This window comes from Rhea pennata, unplaced genomic scaffold, assembly GCF_028389875.1.
Source record: "Rhea pennata isolate bPtePen1 unplaced genomic scaffold, bPtePen1.pri scaffold_32, whole genome shotgun sequence".
Lineage (NCBI taxonomy): Eukaryota > Metazoa > Chordata > Aves > Rheiformes > Rheidae > Rhea > Rhea pennata.
This window is the reverse complement of record NW_026907679.1, coordinates 809,239-830,046: the sequence shown is the minus strand read 5'-3', so window position 1 is coordinate 830,046 and position 20,808 is coordinate 809,239. Positions and strand designations below refer to the sequence as shown.

The following is a 20,808-nucleotide window of genomic DNA, read 5'->3' as shown; positions in this document are numbered from 1 at the left end:
AACACGGAAATGCTACTGGGAGGCTGGATATGGGCAGCTGGAAGGAGCCCAGTGTGTTGCTGGCCAAAAGGGGAGGGCTGAGACCCCCCTCACATACCCTCTGAAAGAGTGCTGATGGGCACTTTGGAAGTGGATTTCTCTGCTCTCCACAGTGCCATTTCCTTTTTGGTAACATGGAAAGGAAACTTTCCGCAAGAGTTCTACACCTCTGAGATGGGGGCAGAGGGCACCTGGGAACAAGCCAGAACTCTTCCCTCTGCACCAAAGCCAGAGTGAATCCTTTTGCCTCTGTGGAATCAGAAATGGTCATTCTGAGTGCAGCAGAAGTGTGGATGATTTCTACCTCCAAGAATCCTCCTCCGGTGTGACAGGGTCAAATTCAACTAAAGAAAACAAAACCAAAGAAGCCTTAAAACTATTCATGAACCTACATTGTTTAGAATGGAGTGGATTAAATCTGACTGGAACTGGGAATATAAATCTTAGTCACGTCTGTTCCCATGTAGGCAGTGCTGTAGGTCAGGGCTGACTCCTCGGGAGCCCACGGGCAGAGGCCGCTGCTCCTCATGGCAAACTCAGCCAGCACAAACCAGAGTTTAAGCCATGGAGCTCAGTGATGGTGCAGCTGAGATGGGGAGTGCTACTGTGTGTGTGTTCGGGGGGAGGGCGGTTTGAAAGAGCTTTGCTCAGAGAAGTCTGTCCTAATTTGTGTCTATCTGTTCTTCCTTCGACAGTCCCCCAAGCTCAAGAGGTGCAAAATGTCCAACAGCAGTTCCCTCACTGAGTTCCTCCTCCGGGTGTATGCTGACACACAGGAGCTGCAGCTCTTGCACTTCTCCTTCTTCCTGGGCATCTACCTGGCTGCCAACCTGGGCAACAGCCTCATCATCACAGCCATAGCCTGCAACCACCGCCTCCATACCCCCATGTACTTCTTCCTCCTCAACCTTGCCCTCCTCGACCTTGGCTCCATCTCCACCACTGTCCCCAAATCCATGGCCAATTCCCTCTGGAACACCAGGGCCATTTCCTACTCAGGATGTGCTGCCCAGGTCTTCCTGGTTGTCTTCTTGTTTTCAGCAGAGTATTCTCTCCTCACTGTCATGGCCTATGACCGCTACCTTGCCATCTGCAAACCCCTGTACTATGGCACAATCATGGACAGCAGAGCTTGTGTCAGAATGGCAGCTGCTGAATGGGCCAGTGGGTTTCTCAATGCTCTCCTGCACACTGGGAACACATTTTCACTACCGCTCTGCCAACACAACAGAGTGGACCAGTTCTTCTGTGAAATTTCCCAGATCCTCAAGCTCTCCTGCTCTGACTCCTACTTCAGGGGAGTTGGGTTTCTTGGGATTAGCGGCTGTTTAGTGTTTGGATGTTTCGTTTTCATTGTGCTGTCCTACGTGCAGATCTTCACTGCTGTGCTGAGGATCCCCTCTGAGCAGGGCCGGCACAAAGCCTTCTCCATGTGCCTCCCGCACCTGGCCGTGGTCTCTCTGTTTGTCAGTACTGTCATGTTTGCCTACCTGAAGCCACCTTCTATCTCCTCCCCAGTTCTGGATCTGGTACTGGCTGTTCTGTACTCAGTGGTGCCTCCAACACTGAACCCCCTCATCTACAGCATGAGGAACAAGGAGCTCCAGGAGGCAGTGAGGAAACTGTTTCAGCTGGTACTAGTTCAGCAGCAATGAGCTGCCCATCTCTCCTAGCAGTTGTTTCCCACTTTATCTCCAGCATCTCTTGTGCACTGGGAGGTCTGTCTGTGATAGTCATGTTTGTGGAGAGATGTCTGAATTCCTCCCACATTTCTGGAGGCACAAACCTTGTCTTTCTCACACAGAGGCCTTCTGTAAATCTACCTATCACTGTGTCAGAGCTGGCCTCCCAAGTAGCATCTCTGTAATAAAAGAGGGTCTTCTGAGTACTCTGCCTGAATGATGGAGTCTTTTTCCAAAGCTGGAGTCAAGAATGCACTCAGGGAATTACACCCAGGAAGGCCCTGTTGTTGTGCTTACATTTTCCATGGGCTAAGGGGCATCATCTCTTTTGAGTGATGTGTGTGGGAATGAGGGCTGGATTTAACTGTCACTTGTGGGTGCCCAGTGCCCCTGGAGAGTGTGAGTGGTCAAGAGGTGTGTGCTGGGGACTGTCCCACATATTAGAGGGCTGGTGACAGATGGCCATCCTTCTGGAAGGGATATGGAGTCAGAGAGCACAGGGCATCTCCAGGGGCAGCATGTACCTGGAATGGGCAGTGAGTGGAGACTCCCAAAACCAAGCAGAGTAAAGCAAATGTAAAGGGCCAAAGCAAGGAATGCCCCACATGTCCCTGAGGAGAGGGAGTGGGCTGGGTCTGATGACACCTCTGAAAACATCCTGAGCAATGTGCAATACCCTGTGATTGCTCCATCCATCCTCCACAGCTGGAGATTCTGGGTGGGAGGTTGTCAGATGCAGTGATGCTGGTCCAATAGCCACTTCCCTGATCAACACTGCCAAGGCTGAGTCCCCCTGGGGCCTCATGGCCCACTCGCCTTGCAGAGCAGCAACACCACACCATGGCCTATGCAGAGCCTTGGGGAGGGGTGCAAGAATGGCTGACCAGGCCAGCATAGACCCACTGGCCTGGGGAAAGGCTCTCTGGGGAGCAAGGATGCCTGTAGAGAAGAAAGGAGCAATCACATGCTTGTGGGGAGGAATAAATAAAAACCTGATGCTATGTTTGTCAGTTCAGGGCAGGCTGCTATGTCACTGGATCCTGAGGCTCCTCGCACCCAGGACTCTCGTGCTGTCCTGGGTAGAAGGGCTGGCCAGAGGGTCTTCATACAGCCAGGGTTAAGGATGTCGTAGCCATGGGAGAAGTGGAGAAATGGAGTGATTGGACTACATTTCTTTGTGCCATTGCTAGACCACAGTAGACCACAGCCCTAGGGCTGAGGGGGAGGCTGACACACCTCTCTGACCACCACCACCCTCCGCCCTGTAGCTGCTGTGCTCTTCAGAGTGCCTAGATTATGGGTGAACATCCAGAGTTTTGCAGCTCCCTGCAGCAGGCACTGTCATGGATCATCCTCATCTTGAGCTACTGTACTAGGTGGGCTGGGGAGAGGGCAGAGGAGGTGGGGACAGATGGGGAGGAGCTGAGCTGCGCAGCACAGGGCCTGGGTGAGGAGAAGTGCCAGCAGGCAGCTGCTGCACGTGAGTGGCAGTGTGGGAGCACAGAGACGTGTGCTTGCAGGGCAAATACAGGGCTCCTGGGAAAGACACCAAGAGATAGCGAGTGCAGAGGAGAAGAGCTCAGGTTCTTCCCTGTGCTGTGTGCTGTGAGCACAAGGCAGAAAAAGGAAGGTCAGATACCAGCATAAGATGGGTACTCAAGGATCATGGGAGGTTAATCAGGCTGGATTTAATAGAAGACTTACACTCCAAACTGCTTCGGGAGCCATGGGAATGCCTGGGAGGGTCGCTAATGGGAGGCTGCTGGAAGCATGTGTTGGACACCCAGGTGGGAATCAGCTTGTTGTACCCTAGGAACCCTTTAAATCTACTAGAACTATTTCCTTATCTCAGCTGTGCTCAGCTTGAGCAGCCACTGGCTGTGAAGCAGCTCGACATTGTTGACAAGATGGAATATGCACGTCTGACCTTGGCAGGAGTTTGGTCAGTGTGCAGAGAACATACTCTGGGGCTGCGGTCATGTACTCTGCCAGTCCCCGGACTCACTGCCAGGTCTCCCACAGATCTTCTCCCTACATATGCACGCAGTGGAGAAGCTTCCCCATGGTCATTCTTCCAGACTAGCCCTTCCAGGGTTGACAGCACACCCCACCTGTGGGGTGGTCCATGACCAGCTCCATCCTTTTGCATGTCTCCATATCCTGATGGAGGGGAAAAGGCCAGCCTTGTATGGCTTCTCTTCTGCATAAGACCCCCGGCAGATCCCAGAGCATGGTGTCTGCTGAAGCCTGCATGGGGCACAGCCTTGGCTGGGCAAGGGCTAGGTGAGGCAGTCAGGCACTACAGGCCAGGTGGTGAGGTACCAAAAAAGGTACTCTGTGTCTCACTGCCTGTCCCATCATCGTGAACATGACAGATGATCTGGATCCATGCTTGAACCTGACTTTCATCTCTGGGCCATCCTCACTCGCCTCAGGTGGGTACTGTGGGATGGGGCCCTGGCTGCTGATGTCCCTCCCATGCCAGTCATGTGTCTGTCTTTGGCTCCCACCTCCCAGTCTCAGAGGGAGCAGTGGGCCCTTGATGTGCTTGGACAATAGCAGAGCTACAATGAGAAAATGGGCCCGCACATATCCAGCTGAGTCTCCTCCAAAAAGACCAGGCATGCCACAAAAGAGGTCTTGGCCATCTCTTGGAGAGTTGTGCAACTAGCTGTCCAACACGGTGGCATGCACACAAGAAGGCAGTGGTGCACGTGCAAGGCCCCAGGAACCTCCTGCCGAGCCGTGAGGGGGCTGAGTGCTAGCTTTAGTAGAGAGGCTGACTGCAGGAAATGTCACCTATGCCAACCACTCTGAGGACTGCTCAAGATTCTTGGAAAATCAGAACTTTCCTACAGGCTCCAACTCCAGAAAGGGCTCAATCTTCTGTGCCTCCAGAGCCTTGCTCACTGCGATTTCCTTTCACTGATACTGTCAAAGGAGGTGGAGGAGAGAAGCCAGGACAATGTTGTTCACAAAAGGCTTTATCCATTAACCAGACAGATCTCTTCATGTGTGCTTGGCCAGCTTGGCTGGGGCAGAAGCTTCTCAATCTCTGGTCACCTACATCAATGTTGGAGAGTTTAATGTGAAAGCTGACTTGAGTTCTACCTCACCCAGACAGCTAAGCACACCTGTGAGCACACCTTGAAGCACACTCTAGCTCCATGAGTTGACTGTCTTCAATAGACTTGATGGCAGCTGGTCAGTCAGAAAGTGCTTGCTTCATGGGTCTATTACAGAGATGTGGCTTAGGTGCCGACATCTTGGAGAATCCTATGCACCAGCGATTCAAACCACATACACCAGCAGCTGGGAGGCCTGGCAGCAGCAATCTCAGTGCATGGTATTTGTGCTGACAGCCACAGTAGCCACTGTGCAACCTTCAAGAGGTTGAACCCATCAGAAACACGTGTTTAGAAGAGAGAGCACTGCTTTCCTGGACCTGCTGCTCTTCTGTCCTGAAGACAGGGAACCATGCTGGCTCGGGCCCTGGCACTGCTGCTGTGAGGCAGGCAGGTAGGCAGAGGAACCTGCAACCAGAGCACCTATGAGCTGCTCAGGCGCCTGGAAGAACTTAGCTTGCACCTCACCTCCAACATACCCACCTCTGCCCAGCTGCTGGTACACTATCCAGCTCTGCTCATCTACCTGGCTGCTTGTGTGCCTGTGGGAGAAGCCACTTCACCATGACAGGATGTGGCTGGACTTCTGCCCTTTCTGTGGTGACAGGCCCACCCTGGTGCACAGGAGGAAGGAGCCCAGCAGGCTTTCCTGGCCACCCACAGTAGATGCACGGCCATGCATGGAAAGACTCAGCTGCCCTGGTGTCCTGGTGACAGGGGCTGCATGAGGGCTAGCACCCCAGGGGCCTTGTACCTCCTGCTGATGCTGGGCCAGCAGACCCGTGGCCGGAGAGGCAGCAGTGTGGCCCCAGGTTCCTGATGTCACCGTGCTGTCACCCAACAATGCAGTCACAACGCCCAAAGGCAGCAGAAGAGGCAGAGGCTCCCGGGCCCCTGCCAGTCTGCCAGGCTTCACAGCTGGCTGCAGCCAAGGGCTCTCTGCAGGCTCCCTGGAGGCCATCCTTGGCCGCAAACACACCCCTGCATAGGCAGCAGGGCTATCGATGGCTATCGAGCAGGACATTATTGCAGGACATCCGGGTGTCCTGCACCTCAGGACACCCACTGACGGAAGCACTCAGCAGCTGCACCTCCATTTGGTACGCAGGCCTCTTGCTGGCCTTCCTCTGGCCTTGCTTCCTGACCTTGCTTTGCACCTCCTCTGGCCTGCCTTGGTGCTGAGACCACTTCCTGCAGTGCCTCCCCTGCTCATCGAGGGCCTGTGCCTGCTGCTCTGCTCTTGAACACTGCCTAACGCTGCCTCCTGTGCCCACTGCCACTGCCCCAGCACAAATCCCCCTGTCTAACTCTTTCCTCCCCATCTTGGCAGGGCTCCCCATGCACAGCCCTGCTCTCTCCAGACACCTGCTCCCCGTCAGAGCAGCACAGCACTGGGGACACCCTCATTTCCACCACAGGAGATGAAGCTGCTGTGACACGCTGCACCCCCTGCCCCAATGCATCACGGAGGGTGGCCAGCCAACATGTGCCTCTGTAGCAGGGACATACCAGGGACAGGACTAGACATGGCAGCAGGCAGATAACCCACCAGGGGCCCCAAAACACACAAAGCCCAACTCTCCTGCCCTCCTATTCCCTTCTAGTCCAAGGCTTTGCAGCAGGCACTGCCTGTGAACAGCCAGACACTTCCCACCTCCAGGAAGCAGAAAGAGAGTGCTCTCCCCGGGGCTCACCACGCCAGCTCTCATCTCCCTCTTTTGCCTCACATGCCTTTACAAGTACATACCTCCAGCAGGTTCCTGCTGCTGCGCTAGGGTCTTTCATGGCAAAGAATCATAGAATCATAGAATCAGTAGGGTTGGAAGAGACCTCTGCAGATCATCTAGTCCAGACCCACTGCTCAGCAGGGTCAGTTAGAGCATGGTAGAGAGGGTGGCATTCAGGCAGGCCTTGAAGATCTCCAGAGAAGGAGACTCCACAACCTCTCTGGGCAACCTGTGCCAGTGCTCCATCACTCTCACAGGGAAGAAATTCCCCCTCACGTTCAGGCGGAACTTCCTGTGGTTCAATTTGTGCCCATTGCCTCTTGTCCTGTCACATGGGACAACTGAAAATGGTTTGTCCCCACTCCCTTGACACTCACCCTTCAGGTACTTATACACATTGATAAGGTCCCCCCTCAGTCTTCTCTTCCCCAGGCTGAAGAGGGCCAGCTCTCGCAGCCTTTCCTCGTAGGGCTGGTGCTCCAGCCCTCTGATCATCCTCATAGTCGTATGCTGGACTCTCTCCAGCTCTCTCCAGTAGCTCCACGTCTCTCTTGGACTGGGGAGCCCAGAACTGGACACAGTACTCCAGATGAGGCCTCACCAGGGCTGAGTAGAGGGGCAGGATCACCTCCCTCAACCTGCTGGCAACACTCTTCCTAATGCACCTCAGGAGACAATAGGCCTTCCTGGGCACAAGGGCACATTGCTGGCTCAGAGTCAACTTGTCATCCACCAGCACTCCCAGGTCTTTCTGTGCAGAGCTACTCTCCAGAAGGTCAGCCCCCACCTTGTACTGATGCATGGTGTTATTCCTCCCTAGGTGCAGGACTCTGCACTTGCCCTTGTTGAACCTCAGGAGGTTCCTCTCTGCCCAACTCTCCAGCCTGTCCAGGTCTCTGAAGGGCAGCACAGCCCTCAGGTGTGTCAGCCACTCCTCTCACCTTGGTATCATCAGTAAACTTGCTGAGGAGGCACTCCATCCCCTCATCAAGGTCATTGATTGATAAATAGAACAGGATGGGACCCAGTATTGAGCCCTGGGGAACTCCACTAGCAACAAGCCTCCAACCAGACTCCATGTCACTGATGACGACCCTCTGAGCTCTGCCTTTCAGCCAGTTCTCAATCCACCTCACTGTCTGCTCGTCCAACCCACACTTTCTGAGTTTCTCTAGGAGGATGCTATGGGAGACAGTGTCAAAAGCCTTGCTGAAGTCAAGGTACACAACGTCCACTGCTCTGCCCTCATCTACCCAGCCAGTCATTCTGTCATAGAAGGCTATCAGCTTGGTTAAGCAGGATTTCCCCTTGGGGAATCTATGCTGACTACTCCTGATCACCTTCTTTTCCTCCATATGTCTGGAGATGACATCCAGAATGAGCTGTTCCATCACCTTTCCAGGGATGGAGGTGAGGCTGACTGGCCTATAGTTGCCTGGGTCCTCCTTCTTGCGCTTCTTGAAGACTGGAGTGACACTGGCTTTCTCTCAGTGCTCAGGCACCTCTCCAGTTCCCCAGGACCTTTTAAAGATGATGGAGAGCGGTCTGGCAACAACATCCACCAGCTCCCTCAGTACCCGTGGGTGCATCCCATCTGGGCCCATGGATTTGTGGATGTCTAGCCTGCCAGAAGGTCTCTAATCCTATCCTCCTCAATGAAAGGAAAGTCTTCCCTTCTCCAGACTTTCTCCCTCACATCCAGGCTGCAGGATTCTTGAGGGCTGCCCTTAGCAGTGAAGACTGAAGCACAGAAGGTATTCAGTAATTCTGTCTTCTCTGTATCCCTTGTCACCAGGGCCCCCGCCCATTCAGTAGCGGGCCCACATTTTCCCCAGTCCTCCTCTTGCTAACGATGTATTTGAAGAAGCCCTTCCTGTTGTCCTTGATATGCCTTGCCAGACTCAATTCCAACTGGGCCTTAGCCTTCCTAGTCGCGTCTCTATATACTCTGGCTTCATTCCTATAATTCTCCCAAGTAGCCTGTCCCCTCTTCCATATTCTGTGTACTTTCTTCTTCTTTCTGAGTTTTGTCAGGAGCTCCTTGATCATCCATGCAGGTCTCCTGCCCCCTTTGCTGGACTTCTTTCTCCTTGGGACGCACCGCTCTTGAGCTTGGAGGGAGTGATGCTTGAATACTAGCCAGCTCTCCTGCCCCCTCCCCTTCCTTCTAGAGCCCTAACTCAAGAGATTCCTCCAATTAGGTCTCTGAAGAGCCCAAAGTCTACTCTCCTGAAGTCCGGGGTTGCAGTCCTGCTTGTTGCCTTACTTCTTTCCTGCAGGATTCTGAACTCCACCACCTCATGGTCACTGCAGCCAAGGCTGCCCCCAACCTTCACATCTCTAACCAGTTCCTCTCTGCTGGTAAGGACAAGATCCAGCAGAACTTTTTGGTAAGGATAAGATCCAGAACCCCCTTCCTCATAGGTTCTTCCACCATATCTGATAAGAAGTTATCATCAATGTATTGCAGGAGCCTCCTGGACTGCTTGTGCCTTGCTGTGTAGTCCCTCCAGCAGATGTCAGGGTGGTTGAAGTCCCCCAGGAGAACCAGGGCCTGTGATATTCAGGCTACTTCCAGCTGTCTGTAGAAGGCCTCATCAACTTCCTCTTCCTGATCAGGTGGCCTGTAGTAGACACCCACAACAGTGTTTCCCATGTTAGCCTGACCTTTGATCTTTACCCATAAGCTCTCGACTGCCTCCTCCTCCACCCCTAGGCAGAGCTCGATGCCTTCCAGTTGCTCTCTCACATAAAGAACAGTTCCACCACATCATCTTTCTGGCCTGTCTCTCCTAAAAATCACGTAGCCATCCATGACAGCGTTCCACTCATGTGAGCTATCCCACCATGTCTCTGTGATTGCAATGAGATCATGGCCCTGCAGTCGCACACAGATCTCCAGCTCCTCCTGTTTGTTCCCCATGCTGTATGCATTGGTATACCTGCATTTTAAAGAGGTAGTCATGCCTGCAGGTTTCCCATGAAGGGTGTACGGGGGTCGCTCATAGCCATGTCCCAAACACACATCCCTAGCTGGATTTACCCATTGGAGACCCCCCAACCCAACTTGTGGTTTGTTATCTACCCTATCTGTATGATACCCCCCCGCCCCCCTTCTAGCTAGTATAAAGCCCTCTTTACTAGACTGGCCAACCTATTTGCAAAGGCAAATGTGCCCTGCTTGGTGAAGTGAATCCCATCTCTCCCCACCAGTTGTTGGTCTTCAAACCATGTTCCATGGTCATAGAATCCAAAACCCTGTTGCCAATACCAGCAGTGTAGCCAGTTGTTGATTTGGAAAATCTTCCTACGCCTCCTCCCATGCCTCCTTCTAATCGGCAGGTATCTGCATGAGAGCTCCTTGTCTGTGCTCCCTTTGCAGTCAGTGGAGATGGAGGGGGGGAATCAGTTGCTCATACACAAACACTTGGTGACAGTTGAAGACACGAAGTTGGTACAAGGCATGTACCAATGACCACTTGCTTTGCTGCAGCAAATGGAAGACCCACGTTCTCCTAGAGCATCGGATGGGGCCAGGTGAGGAATTTCTTTGGCCATCTGAAATGACACTAGATGCCTGCTACAACTAGAGCTCCACTCACTGTGAAGCTGAGACACATGCAGAGTCCAATGTTACGAACAGCTGTCTGCCAGTTCAGGGCAGATACTTCATTTAATGACACAGAAATGGGCTGACAGGTCCACGTCAGATGCTCAGGGTGTCCAGCACAGCCACCTATCTCTAGCACATACAGCATGGCACTTAAAGGGAAACCATGTCTCAAACACTTCTTGCTCTCCTCCCACTGAACCTCTTCTCACCCCACCAGATGATACAAACAGGGACTTGACTAATGAGGATCTCAGGATAGCTGGATCACAGACTGCCCAGGCCCAGGGATTTCTTCAGTGGCACCTTGTCCTTCCTGGAGACTGGTTCAAGAAATCTGACAAATGCCCAACAGTATCACAGAGCCAGCTCACGCAGTCAGTCCCCTTCCTGGCATTCCTGCACAGCCCAGCCCTTTCTCTGCGGCCTTGGGCACTGCAGGGTTTGCTGTCTTAGTGGGAACCTCCTTTCACCATTCCATTACCACCTGCTATCCATGCCAGTGTGTCAGCACTTGTGTCTCAGGGTGGGTCTCCCAGGCACTTTTCTTGGTAGTGGGAAGCAGCATAAGAAGGGGAAAGCATCACAATCTGCAGCTTGGAAGATCAAACCAGACATTAACAGGAATCAGTGTCACTCGAAGAGCAGTGCTGTGGTGCTACAGGTCACCAAGAGGGAGTCTGTGATCAGTCCCTGGCTCTGTTTCAAGGAATCGTCAGTGAGGACAGGGAGACATCAGTAGTGGGAGGGAGATCCCGAGGTGGGAGCAAGGTGGGGAAGCAGGTTGAGTGTTTACAGTCTACAGGCACCCAGCAGCAGGTGTGGGACAGTGTAGGACAGTCTGGTGGAGACAGTGGAGAGCACTGGCATGCTGAAGAGCCTGAAAGAACAGAGGTCTTTATTCTGAGACAGTTGTCTCTGTCACCATGCCACCATCCACTACTCTCCTCTTCTCCATATGTGCAAGTCTTTTATCACAGAAGGCAATCAGGTTGGTCAGGAATGATTTACCTTCAGTAAATCCATGCTGACTCTTCCCAGGCACCTTCTTCTCCTGCCCAGACATGTGACTGGAGAGGCTGGCTCTATGACACACTCTTCTCCAGAGTGAGTTTGAAAGGCCTCCAGCTCCCTGGTTTGTCCTTGTGGCCTTTTTTGAAGATGGGCACAACACACTCCTTTCTCTACTCATTGGGACCTTCCCTGATCTCCACAACCTTTACAAGAGGATAGAGAGCAGCCTTGCTGTCCTCGCAGTCGACTCTCTCCCTGTCCATGGATGCCAGCTGTCCACTGCCATAGGTTTCTGTAGGCTTTGTTCTAGAGACTTAGGCCCTGTGGGTTGGTTTTCTCCTCAGGAGTCCTGACTCTGAGCACAACAGCTCAGAAGGTCTTGTTGGTGAAGGCTGAAGCCAGGAAGGGCCTGACTTCCCTAGACCAATCTACATCTGCTTTTACTGGAAATCTCTGCCCCATTCAGCAGTGGGCCAACATTTCCTTTTATATATTTTTTTTTTTGCTAGGATTGCAGCAGTAGCAGCTCTTCTTTCTGTCCTTCACGTCCCCTGCAGGTGTCTGTCCCAGTGGAACTTTAGCTTTCTTAGTGCCATCCTGACTTTGCTGGACATATTGTTTCCAAATTCCTCCTTTGCAGCCTCTGCCTTCTTCCCCTTTCCATATGCTGCCTTATACCCCTGGAGCTCACGTGTGAGCTCGCTTTTTAGACAAACCAGGGTCCAGAGATGTCACCAATTTTACAAACTCTTCTTTAAGGAGCATTCTTGTTCTTGACAGACGTGTTCCTTAATGATCTGCCGGTTTTCCTGAGTTCTTCTGCCCTGCAGAGCTGCCTCCCTTGGTCCATCCCATGGAAGAGCTCCCTACATCCAAGCTACCCCTTCACACATAGGGCACCCCCCTCCTCATCTTCCCTGTAGAACTTGTACCTGCCATTGAAGGACTCCAGTCACACAAGTGATCCCACCACATCTCTGTTATTCCAGCCAGGTGATGATCTTGTGACAGCTTGTGCATTGCTCCTGCCTGCACCCCAGGCTGTGTATGTTTGCATACATTCTGGCTTCAGCACCTCAGTAGGTGACCAAAGATCTGTCACGTGTTACCAAAGACATTGCCTCCCTTTCTTGTCCCTGTCTGGGTGTCATGCCTAGTTAAGAGATGGGACTAGGAGCTTGCAGATGAGGACATTTCCACTTATCATAGATAGGCATCCTCTGATGAAGTAAATGGCAATGTTGAAATCAGTCTCTCTGTGCTTTTCAGAAAGGGAAAACAGGTGATTATTTTAGCCTACTTGAGGGAACATCTCCCACGAGGAGGGATCAGAAGGGACAGAACAACTCCTGCCTTCAGCTTGTCCTGTGCTCCTGAGCTGAGGCCAGTTTTGGGGACAGAGGTTGCTCATGGCAATGTGGCAGCCCTGCTGAGAGATGGCTGTGTCCCGAGGCAGCTCCTCTGCAAAGAGCAGCAGGACTCTGGGCACTGCCTGCTGCTGCTGAGGAGATGAGATGAGAGAAGACAGGAGTGAGAGGCAGTGCAGAGTGAGAGGCCGGAGGAGCGCTCCTTGTGGGAGAAATCTTCACAGCCTTTTGCATGGTAAGTCTCTGGCTACAGGGCAATGCTGCTGTGTTTCCTGGAGGAGTCTTCTAAGCCCATCCCATCCCATGAGTGTGGAGGATGGGGAGACACTTCAGAGCAAGGACTCCCTGCCAGAGGAAGGAAGGGAGGTCCGAGGGACACGTCACCCTGCTCCTTTCTTGGATGGATGGCTTCAGGGGTGTGAAGCCTGTTTGTGCACCCAGGTGGGCATGGACTGTCCTTCAGAGCAGAGTCTCTGCACCCCAGGGTGCTGTGTGCCTGGGGCAGGGACTCTGCTGCCTGCGAGGGTCAGCACTCAGCCTGCCTGGGGAGCTCCACACAGTGCTGAAGAGTGGAAGCTCTGGGTGAAAGGGGAGACCCCTGTCAGGGCAGGTACTTTGCCCCATTGAGAGGCTACTGCATAGATCAGGGCTGGGGGTCATATCCAGAGGTGACATTTCACCAGGAATGCCAAGGCAGGGGAGAGTTGAAAGAGAAGGTGCTTTCATGAGTTGGTGCTTTCAGTTATTTTCTGTTTGGGTGGGGTGAAATGGGATTGGATCTGTCAGGTTTAGACAGGGGGCTGCGGCTCCAGGATATTGACACTGAGAGAGGAGCAGTTCTGTGAGGGACTCGGCAAATGCTTTCATCCACCCTGAAGCCTACAGAGAGAGTCAGCATCACTTTTCCAGCCTCAGCTAGGTTTGTCTCACCTGCTCATTATCACCTAGAAACCTGGAGGTGCCCCTGGACAGTGTTCCAACTCTGGGAGCTTTCTTCAGGGAAGAGCTGAATAATCAGCATGTGGGATGGGGTCTCTGATCACTGAGGGGAGAGATGTGGGGACAGAGAATCAGCTCCCTGCAGAGACAGGTCCAGGCTGCAGAGTCCTGGCCAGAGTGTGAGAGGAAACTGTCAACTCCAACGCCCCTGCTCCACTCCCAGCCAGCACAGCCCTCTGCTCTCCAGGCTGTGGAGTCCAGGGCATGGGTCATTTCCTCAGCAGCCAGACATCCAGGGGAGGAGACACTCCTGAGTGTCTCTCTGTCCCTCCCTGTCCCTGCCTCCCTCAGCACAAGTATCATGGTATTCCTCCATGTTTCCCACCTGTGCTTGTTGCCCCTTGTCCTTCCCCTTGGGCGCTCTGGGCGCGGGAGGGGTTCTGATACCGTTCAGACACTGACCATGTGGGTCCTGCCATGCAGATGTGTCTTTGACAGTGAGGCGTCCAAGCCCCCTCTAACCTGTGGGGCTCTGGACAATGCAGTTTAGGGGACCGACATTGAGCCAAGTCTATCACCAGGACACCCCATCCTTAGGTCATTCAGCCATTTCCCTGGGGTGTCTGGCTGGGCTGAAACTTGTGCCCCTCCTAGAAGGGCACAGCTCTCCCATTGCAGCTGGGTGTAATCTAGGTGTCTCAGGGAGAAGCCACCTAGATACTGGGAACACAGAAATGCTACTGGGAGGCTGGATGCGGGCATCTGGAAATACCCCAATGTGTTGCTGTTGCTGGCTAGAAGAGGATTGTGAGACCTTCCTCACATACTCTCAGGAAAAAGTGTAAGAGTGTTGATGGCTACTTTGGAAGCAGACTCCTCTGCTCTCTGCAGTGTCATTTCTTTTTTGGATAAAAAAAAAAAAGGAAACTTTTTGCAATTTCCTCCACTTTCAGGGTGCGAGCACAGGGCAGCTGGGAACAAGCCAGATGGACAGGACAGCTCTCCTCCCTCTGCTCCAAAACTAGAATGAATCTTTCTGTCTGTCTGGAATCACAGCTGATCATTTCTAGTGCCGAAGCAACGCTGAGAATTTCTACCTCCAAGAAGCCTTCTCCTGTGTGACAGGGTCAGAGTCAGGTAAACAAAACCAAAGAAAAAAAAGAGCCTTAAAGCTATTCATGAGAGCCCTGGGAGTGCAGATCCTGAAATCTCTTCAACATTTTGAGTGGATTAAATCTGACCAGAACAGGGAACAGAAATCTTAGTCATCACTGTTCCCATGTACACAGTGCTGTAGGTCAGGACTGGCTCCTCGGGAGTCAATGGGCAGAGGCCACAGCTCCTCATGGCAAACTCAGCCAGCACAAAGCAAAGCTGAAGAGACAGAGCTCAGTGATGGTGCTGCTGAGATGGGGAGAAGTAATGGATGTCTGCTCGGGGGGGCTTATGAGAAAACTTTGCTCAGAGAAGTCTGTCCTAATTTGTGTCTCTCTGTTCTTCCTTGGACAGTCCCCCAAGCTCATGAGGTGCAAAATGTCCAACAGCAGCTCCATCAGTGAGTTCCTCCTCCTGGCATTTGCAGCAACATGAGAGCTGCAGCTCTTGCACTTCTCCTTCTTCCTGGGCATCTACCTGGCTGCTCTTCTGGGCAACGGCCTCATCATCACAGCCATAATCTGTGATCTCCATCTCCACACCCCCATGTACTTCCTCCTCAACCTGTCTGTCCTTGACCTCAGCTCCATCTCCACCACTGTCCCCAAATCCATGGCCAATTCCCTGAAAAACACCAGGGCCATTTCCTACTCAGGATGTGCTGCCCAGGTCTTCCTGGTTGTCTTCTTGTTTTCAGCAGAGTATGAGTCTCCTCACTGTCATGGCCTATGACCGCTACCTTGCCATCTGCAGACCCCTGCACTATGGCACAATCATGGACAGCAGAGCTTGTGTCAGAATGGCAGCAGCTGCCTGGGCCAGTGGTTTTCTCTATGCAGTCCTGCACACTGGAAACACATTTTCAATACTGCTCTGCCAAGGCAACACAGTGGACCAGTTCTTCTGTGAAATCCCCCAGATCCTCAAGCTCTCCTGTGCAGACTCCTATCTCCGGGAAGCTGGGTTGCTTGAGGTTAGTGCCTGTTTATTCTTTGGTTGTTTCATTTTCATTGTGCTGTCCTACGTGCAGATCTTCACTGCTGTGCTGAGGATCCCCTCTGAGCAGGGCCAGCACAAAGCCTTCTCCATGTGCCTCCCGCACCTGGCTGTGGTTTCTCTATTCATCAGCACTGGCCTCTTTGCCTATCTGAAGCCCTCCTCCATCTCCTCCCCAACTCTGGATCTGGTACTGGCTGTTCTGTACTCCATGGTCCCTCCAACACTGAACCCTCTCATCTACAGCATGAGGAACAAGGAGCTCCAAGAGGCAGTGAGGAAACTATTTCAGCTGGTACTAGTTCAGCAGCAGTGAGCTGCTGATATCTCCTTACAAAGAATTTAAACTTTATCTCGGGCAGCTCCTTTGTTTTGCTAATTCTGTCTGTGATAGTTACGTTTGTACAGAAATGTCTGAATTCATCCCACTTCTCCAGAGGCACAAATCCCATCTATATGACTCAGCGGCCTTCTGTAAATCTGCCTATCACTGTGTCAGAGCTGGCCTCCCAAGTAGCACCTCTATAATAAAAGGGGATCTCCCTAGCACTGTGCCTGAAGGCTGGGCTCTTCTTCCCCACCTTGAACCAAGAATGCTTTCAGAGAATTTCACTCAACAAGGCCTTGTTGCGATGCCTGAAGTTTCTGTGGGCTAAGAGGCATTAACTCTTTTGAGTGATGTATCAGGGAATGAGGGCTGGATTAATCCCCCACTTGTGGGTGGGTTTCCAGTGCCCCTGGGGAGAGTGAGTGGTCAAGTGATCTCTGCTGAGGACTGTCTCACATATGAGAGGGCTGGTGAGAGATGCCCATCCTTCTGGAAGGGAATGTGCAGCCACCCAGACAGTGTGTGCCTGGGATGTGTAGTGAGTGGAGACTCCCAAAACCAAGTGGAGTCACCCAAATATAAAGGGCCAAACCAAGGAATGCACCAAATCAGGGTTCTGCAGTCTCAGGAGAGGGACTGGGCTAGGTCTAATGACACCGCTGAACATGCCTTGAGAAATGTGAAATGCCCTGTGATTACTTCATCCATCCTCCATATCCTCAGACCCTGGGTAGGGAAGGAGGTTGTCAGGTGCAGTGATGCTGGTCCAGCTGGCTCTGTCTTGACCGGCATGGCCAGTGCTAAGCCACCATGAGGCCACACTAGGAGCTTCTATGCCCTTCCGTGGCGTTGGGGCTGTGGGGGTCAGTGTCTGGAGCTCCACAACCTCCTGCAGCAGGCACTTCTGTAGGGCTCCCCATCCTGGGCAGCTGTGCTTTATGGGCTGGGAAGAGGGCAGAGGAGGTGAGGAGAGCTGTGTAGGGGCTGAGATGGGCTGGAAAGGACCCAGGAGAGGAAAAATGCCAGCAGGAAGCTACTGCATGTGACCAGCAGTGTGAGAGCACTCAGACGTGTGCTTGCAGGGCAAATGCAGGGCTCCTGGCAAAGGCATCCAGACATGGTAAGTGCAGAGGAGAACAGCTCTGGTTCTTCCCTGTGTTGCATGCTGTGACCACAAGGTGGGAAAAGGAGGGTCAGATACTGGTGTAGAGAGACACTCAAAGTTCATGAGAGGTTAATCAGGATAGATTTAATAGCAGACTTACACTCCAAACTGCTTGGGCAGCCCCAGGAACTGCTTGGGGGGAGGAGGGGCTGTGAGAGGAGGCTACAGGAAGCACGAGTCAGACACCCAGGTGGGATTCAATTCATTGTATCCTAAGGGCCTCTTAAATCTACCAGAACTCTTTCCTTATCTCAGCTGTGCTCAGCTTGAGCAGCCACTGGCTGTGAAGCAGCTCAACATTGTTGACAAGAGGGAATATGCACGTCTGACCTTGACAGGAGTTTGGTCAGTGTGCAGAGAACACACTCTGCGGCTGTGATCATGTGCTCTGCCAGTTCCCTGACTCACTGCCAGATCTCCCGTAGATCTTCCCACTACATATCCACACAGTGGGGAAGCTGCTCTGTGATCATCGTCACACACCAGCCCTTCCAATGTTGGCAGTGCACCAAACCCATGGGATTGTCCATGACTAGCTCCATCCTTTTGCATGTCTCCATATCCTGATGGAGGGAAAAGGCCAGCCTTACGCGGCCTCTCTCCTGCAGAAGACCCTGGAAAATCCCAGAACACAGTATCTTCTAAAATCTATGTGGGGCACAGTCTGGGCTGTGCAGGGACTAGGTGAGGTGATTACGCACTGCAGGCCAGATGGTGAGGTACTACAAAAGGTACTCTGTGTCTCACTGCCTGTTCCATCACCACAAACACTCTGGAACATACGTACACATGTTTGAACCCGGTTACTGTCTATGGGCCTGCCTCACTCGCCTCAGGTGGGTACTGTAGGCCATGGCTGATGATGTCCCTCCCATGGCAGACCTATGCCTGTCTTTGACTCTCAGCGCCCAATCTTGGAGGCAGCAGCTGGTGCTTACTGTGCCCTGACAATGGCAAAGTTACAATGAGAAATTGGGCCTGCACATCTCCAGTAGAGTCTCCTGAAAAGACACCAGGCATGCCCAGGAAGATTTCTTGCCCAACTCTTGGAGAGCTGTGCAACTAGCTGCCCAACATGGTGGCATGCACACAAGAAGGCAGTGGTGCACGTGCAAGGCCCCAGAAATCTCCTGTCAAGCTGTGAGGGGGCTGAATGCTAAGTTTGGTAGAGAGACTGACAGCAGTAAATGGAGTCTGCACCAACCATTCCCATCACTGCTCAAGATGCTTGGAAAATCAAGACTTTGCTACAGGCTCCAGCTCCAGAAAGGGCTCAGTCCTTTGCATATCCAGAGCCTTGCTCACTGCCATCTCCTTTCACTGACACTGTCAAGGGAGGCAGAGGGGGGGAACCCAGGACAATGTTGTTCACAGGGGGCTTTATGAATTAACCGGATGAACCTCCTCACGTGTGCTTGGTCAAGTTGGTTTAGGTCCCGACGTTTTGGAAAGTCCTAGGCACAACGATCCAAATGGCCTATGCCAACAGCTGAGAGGCCTGGCAGCAGCAATCTCAGTGCATGGTATTCGTGCTGATGGACACAGTAACCACTGTGCAACCTTCAAAAGGTTGTCCTCATTGTGAACACGTGTTTAGAAGAGAGAGCACTGCTTTCCTGGACCTGCTGCTCTTCAGGGCCTGAAGATGTGCCGCTAGGGCCCTGGCACTGCTGCTTTGATGCAGGAAGGCAGAGGAATCTGCACCCATGGCACCTGGGGCCATGATCTGGTGCCTAGAGGAACTTACCTTGCCCCTCACCTCCAACACCATCATCTCTGCCAGGAGGTCCCCACTGCCAGGCTGCTGGCACACTACCGAACTCTGATCATCTACCTGGCTGCTTGAGGCGCTGCAGAAGATGTGGCCATGCCAGGATGTGGCTAGACTCCTGCCTGTTCTGTAGTGACAGGGACACCCTGGTGCACAGGAATGCACAGGAAGGAGCCCAGCAGGCTTTCCTGGCCACCCACAGGAGATGTGCAGCCACACAAGGAGAGGCCCAGCTGCCCTGGCATCCTGGAGATGTGAGCTGCATGAGGGCTGGCACCCTGGAGGCCTTGTGCTGACTGCCAATGCTGTGCCAGCAGACCACTGGCACTGGGGGCTGTGGAGTTGCCCCGGGGCACCGATGTCACCATGCTGTCACTCTGCAACTTAGTCACAGTGCCCAGGGGCAGCAGGATAGGCAGAGCCTCCTGGCCCCCTGCCAGTCTGCCAGGCTTTGCAGCTGGGACACAACTGGGTGCAGCCAAGGGCTCTCTGCAGGCACTTTGGAGGCCATCCTTGGGCGCTAATCCTGCTGTGTGTGGGCAGCAGGGATAGCAATGGCTACTGAGAGGAGAGAGGGAGGGGAAGACGTTATCGCAGGACACCTGAGGGTACTGGTGCCTGCACCCCAGCGCACTCACTGATGGAAGCACTCAGCAGCTGCACCTCCACTTGGTATACGGTCCTCTTCCTGGCCTTCCTCTGGCCTTGCTTCCTGACCTTGCTGTGCACCTTCTCTGCCCTGCTTTGGTGCTGAGGCCACTCCCTGCCATTCCTCAGCTGCTCGTCAAGGGCCTGTGCCTGCTGCTCTGCTCTCGAACACTGCCTAAGGCTGCCTCCCGTGTCCACTGCCACCACAAATCCCCATGACTAGCCCTTTCCTCCTCATCTTGCTAGGGCTCTCCATGCACAGCACTGCTCCACTGGGGACATCCCTGTACCCACCACAGGGAACACCAGCACTGTGACATGTTACAACCCCACCGATGCCCCCAAAGGGGTGCCCTGCTAACACACACCTCTGCAGCAGGGACACACAAGGGACAGGAATAGACATGGCAGCAAGCAGCTGACCCACCAGGGGCCCCAAAACACACAAAGCCCAACTCTCCTGCCCTCCAATTCCCTTCCAGCCCTCCAAGGCCTTGCAGCAGGTGATGCCTCTGAGCAGCCAGCCACAGGCATGCACCTGCTCCCTTCCCACCTCCAGGAAGCAGAGAGTAAGTGTTCTCCCAAGGTCTCACCATGCCAGCTCTCGTCTCTCTCTTTTTCCTCACGTACCCTCCTAAGCGCAGACCCCAGCAGGCTTCTGAGTCATCAGTTACCTCAAGATAAGTTCTCCAGCCATTTGCTACTGCTGGCCTATCATGTCCTCTGACAAAAGAGTCTGCCCAGTCAACATCCACGCCTACCTGCCTGCTGCTGGGCTCTAAGGGACCCAGAAGGAGATGACCTCACAGTCACCACCACAGACATGTCTCTATCAATGGTCAGTAACCCTCTGAGACAGCAGGCATCTCATGGTAACTTCCCCCTCCATGAGACAAATGCTGACCTCTCAGCTGCTAATGTAGAAGTGAGCTCCAAAGCCCATAGCCCAGCCATGGAGCTGCTGATGCTCCATCAGCTGCTCAACTGCAAATCACCTCACAGACCGCTCTCCAGGCACAGCTCTGCTGTGATCCAATCAGTTCAGCAGTCACAAGTGACCTCACCATCACCAGCCAAGCCTTGTTCCTGCAGCTGGCCTATCAGGTACTCAGACAGAAGTGACCTCATCATCAAGAGTGGAGCCATGTGCCCCCAACTGGCCTGCCAGCTCCTGCCAAAGAACCGATTTGACACTGGTCATTTTCTGGCATAACTCTTGCTGACAGCCATGACCTCCCTACC

The 20,808-nt window shown here is 53.2% G+C and overlaps 1 protein-coding gene and 1 pseudogene across 1 annotated transcript; both read left to right on the top strand.

Annotated features, from left to right (window-relative positions):
- Positions 1 to 758: 758 nt before the first annotated feature.
- On the top strand, positions 759 to 1,658 carry LOC134154615 (olfactory receptor 14C36-like; the record flags this gene model as incomplete). The annotated part of the gene is made up of 1 exon (XM_062601290.1): positions 759 to 1,658. A coding segment is annotated over exon 1 (900 nt), but the record flags the coding sequence as incomplete, so codon positions are not given.
- Positions 1,659 to 15,036: 13,378 nt separating this feature from the next.
- On the top strand, positions 15,037 to 15,970 carry LOC134154505 (olfactory receptor 14A16-like; annotated as a pseudogene).
- The last annotated feature ends 4,838 nt before the right edge of the window (positions 15,971 to 20,808 follow it).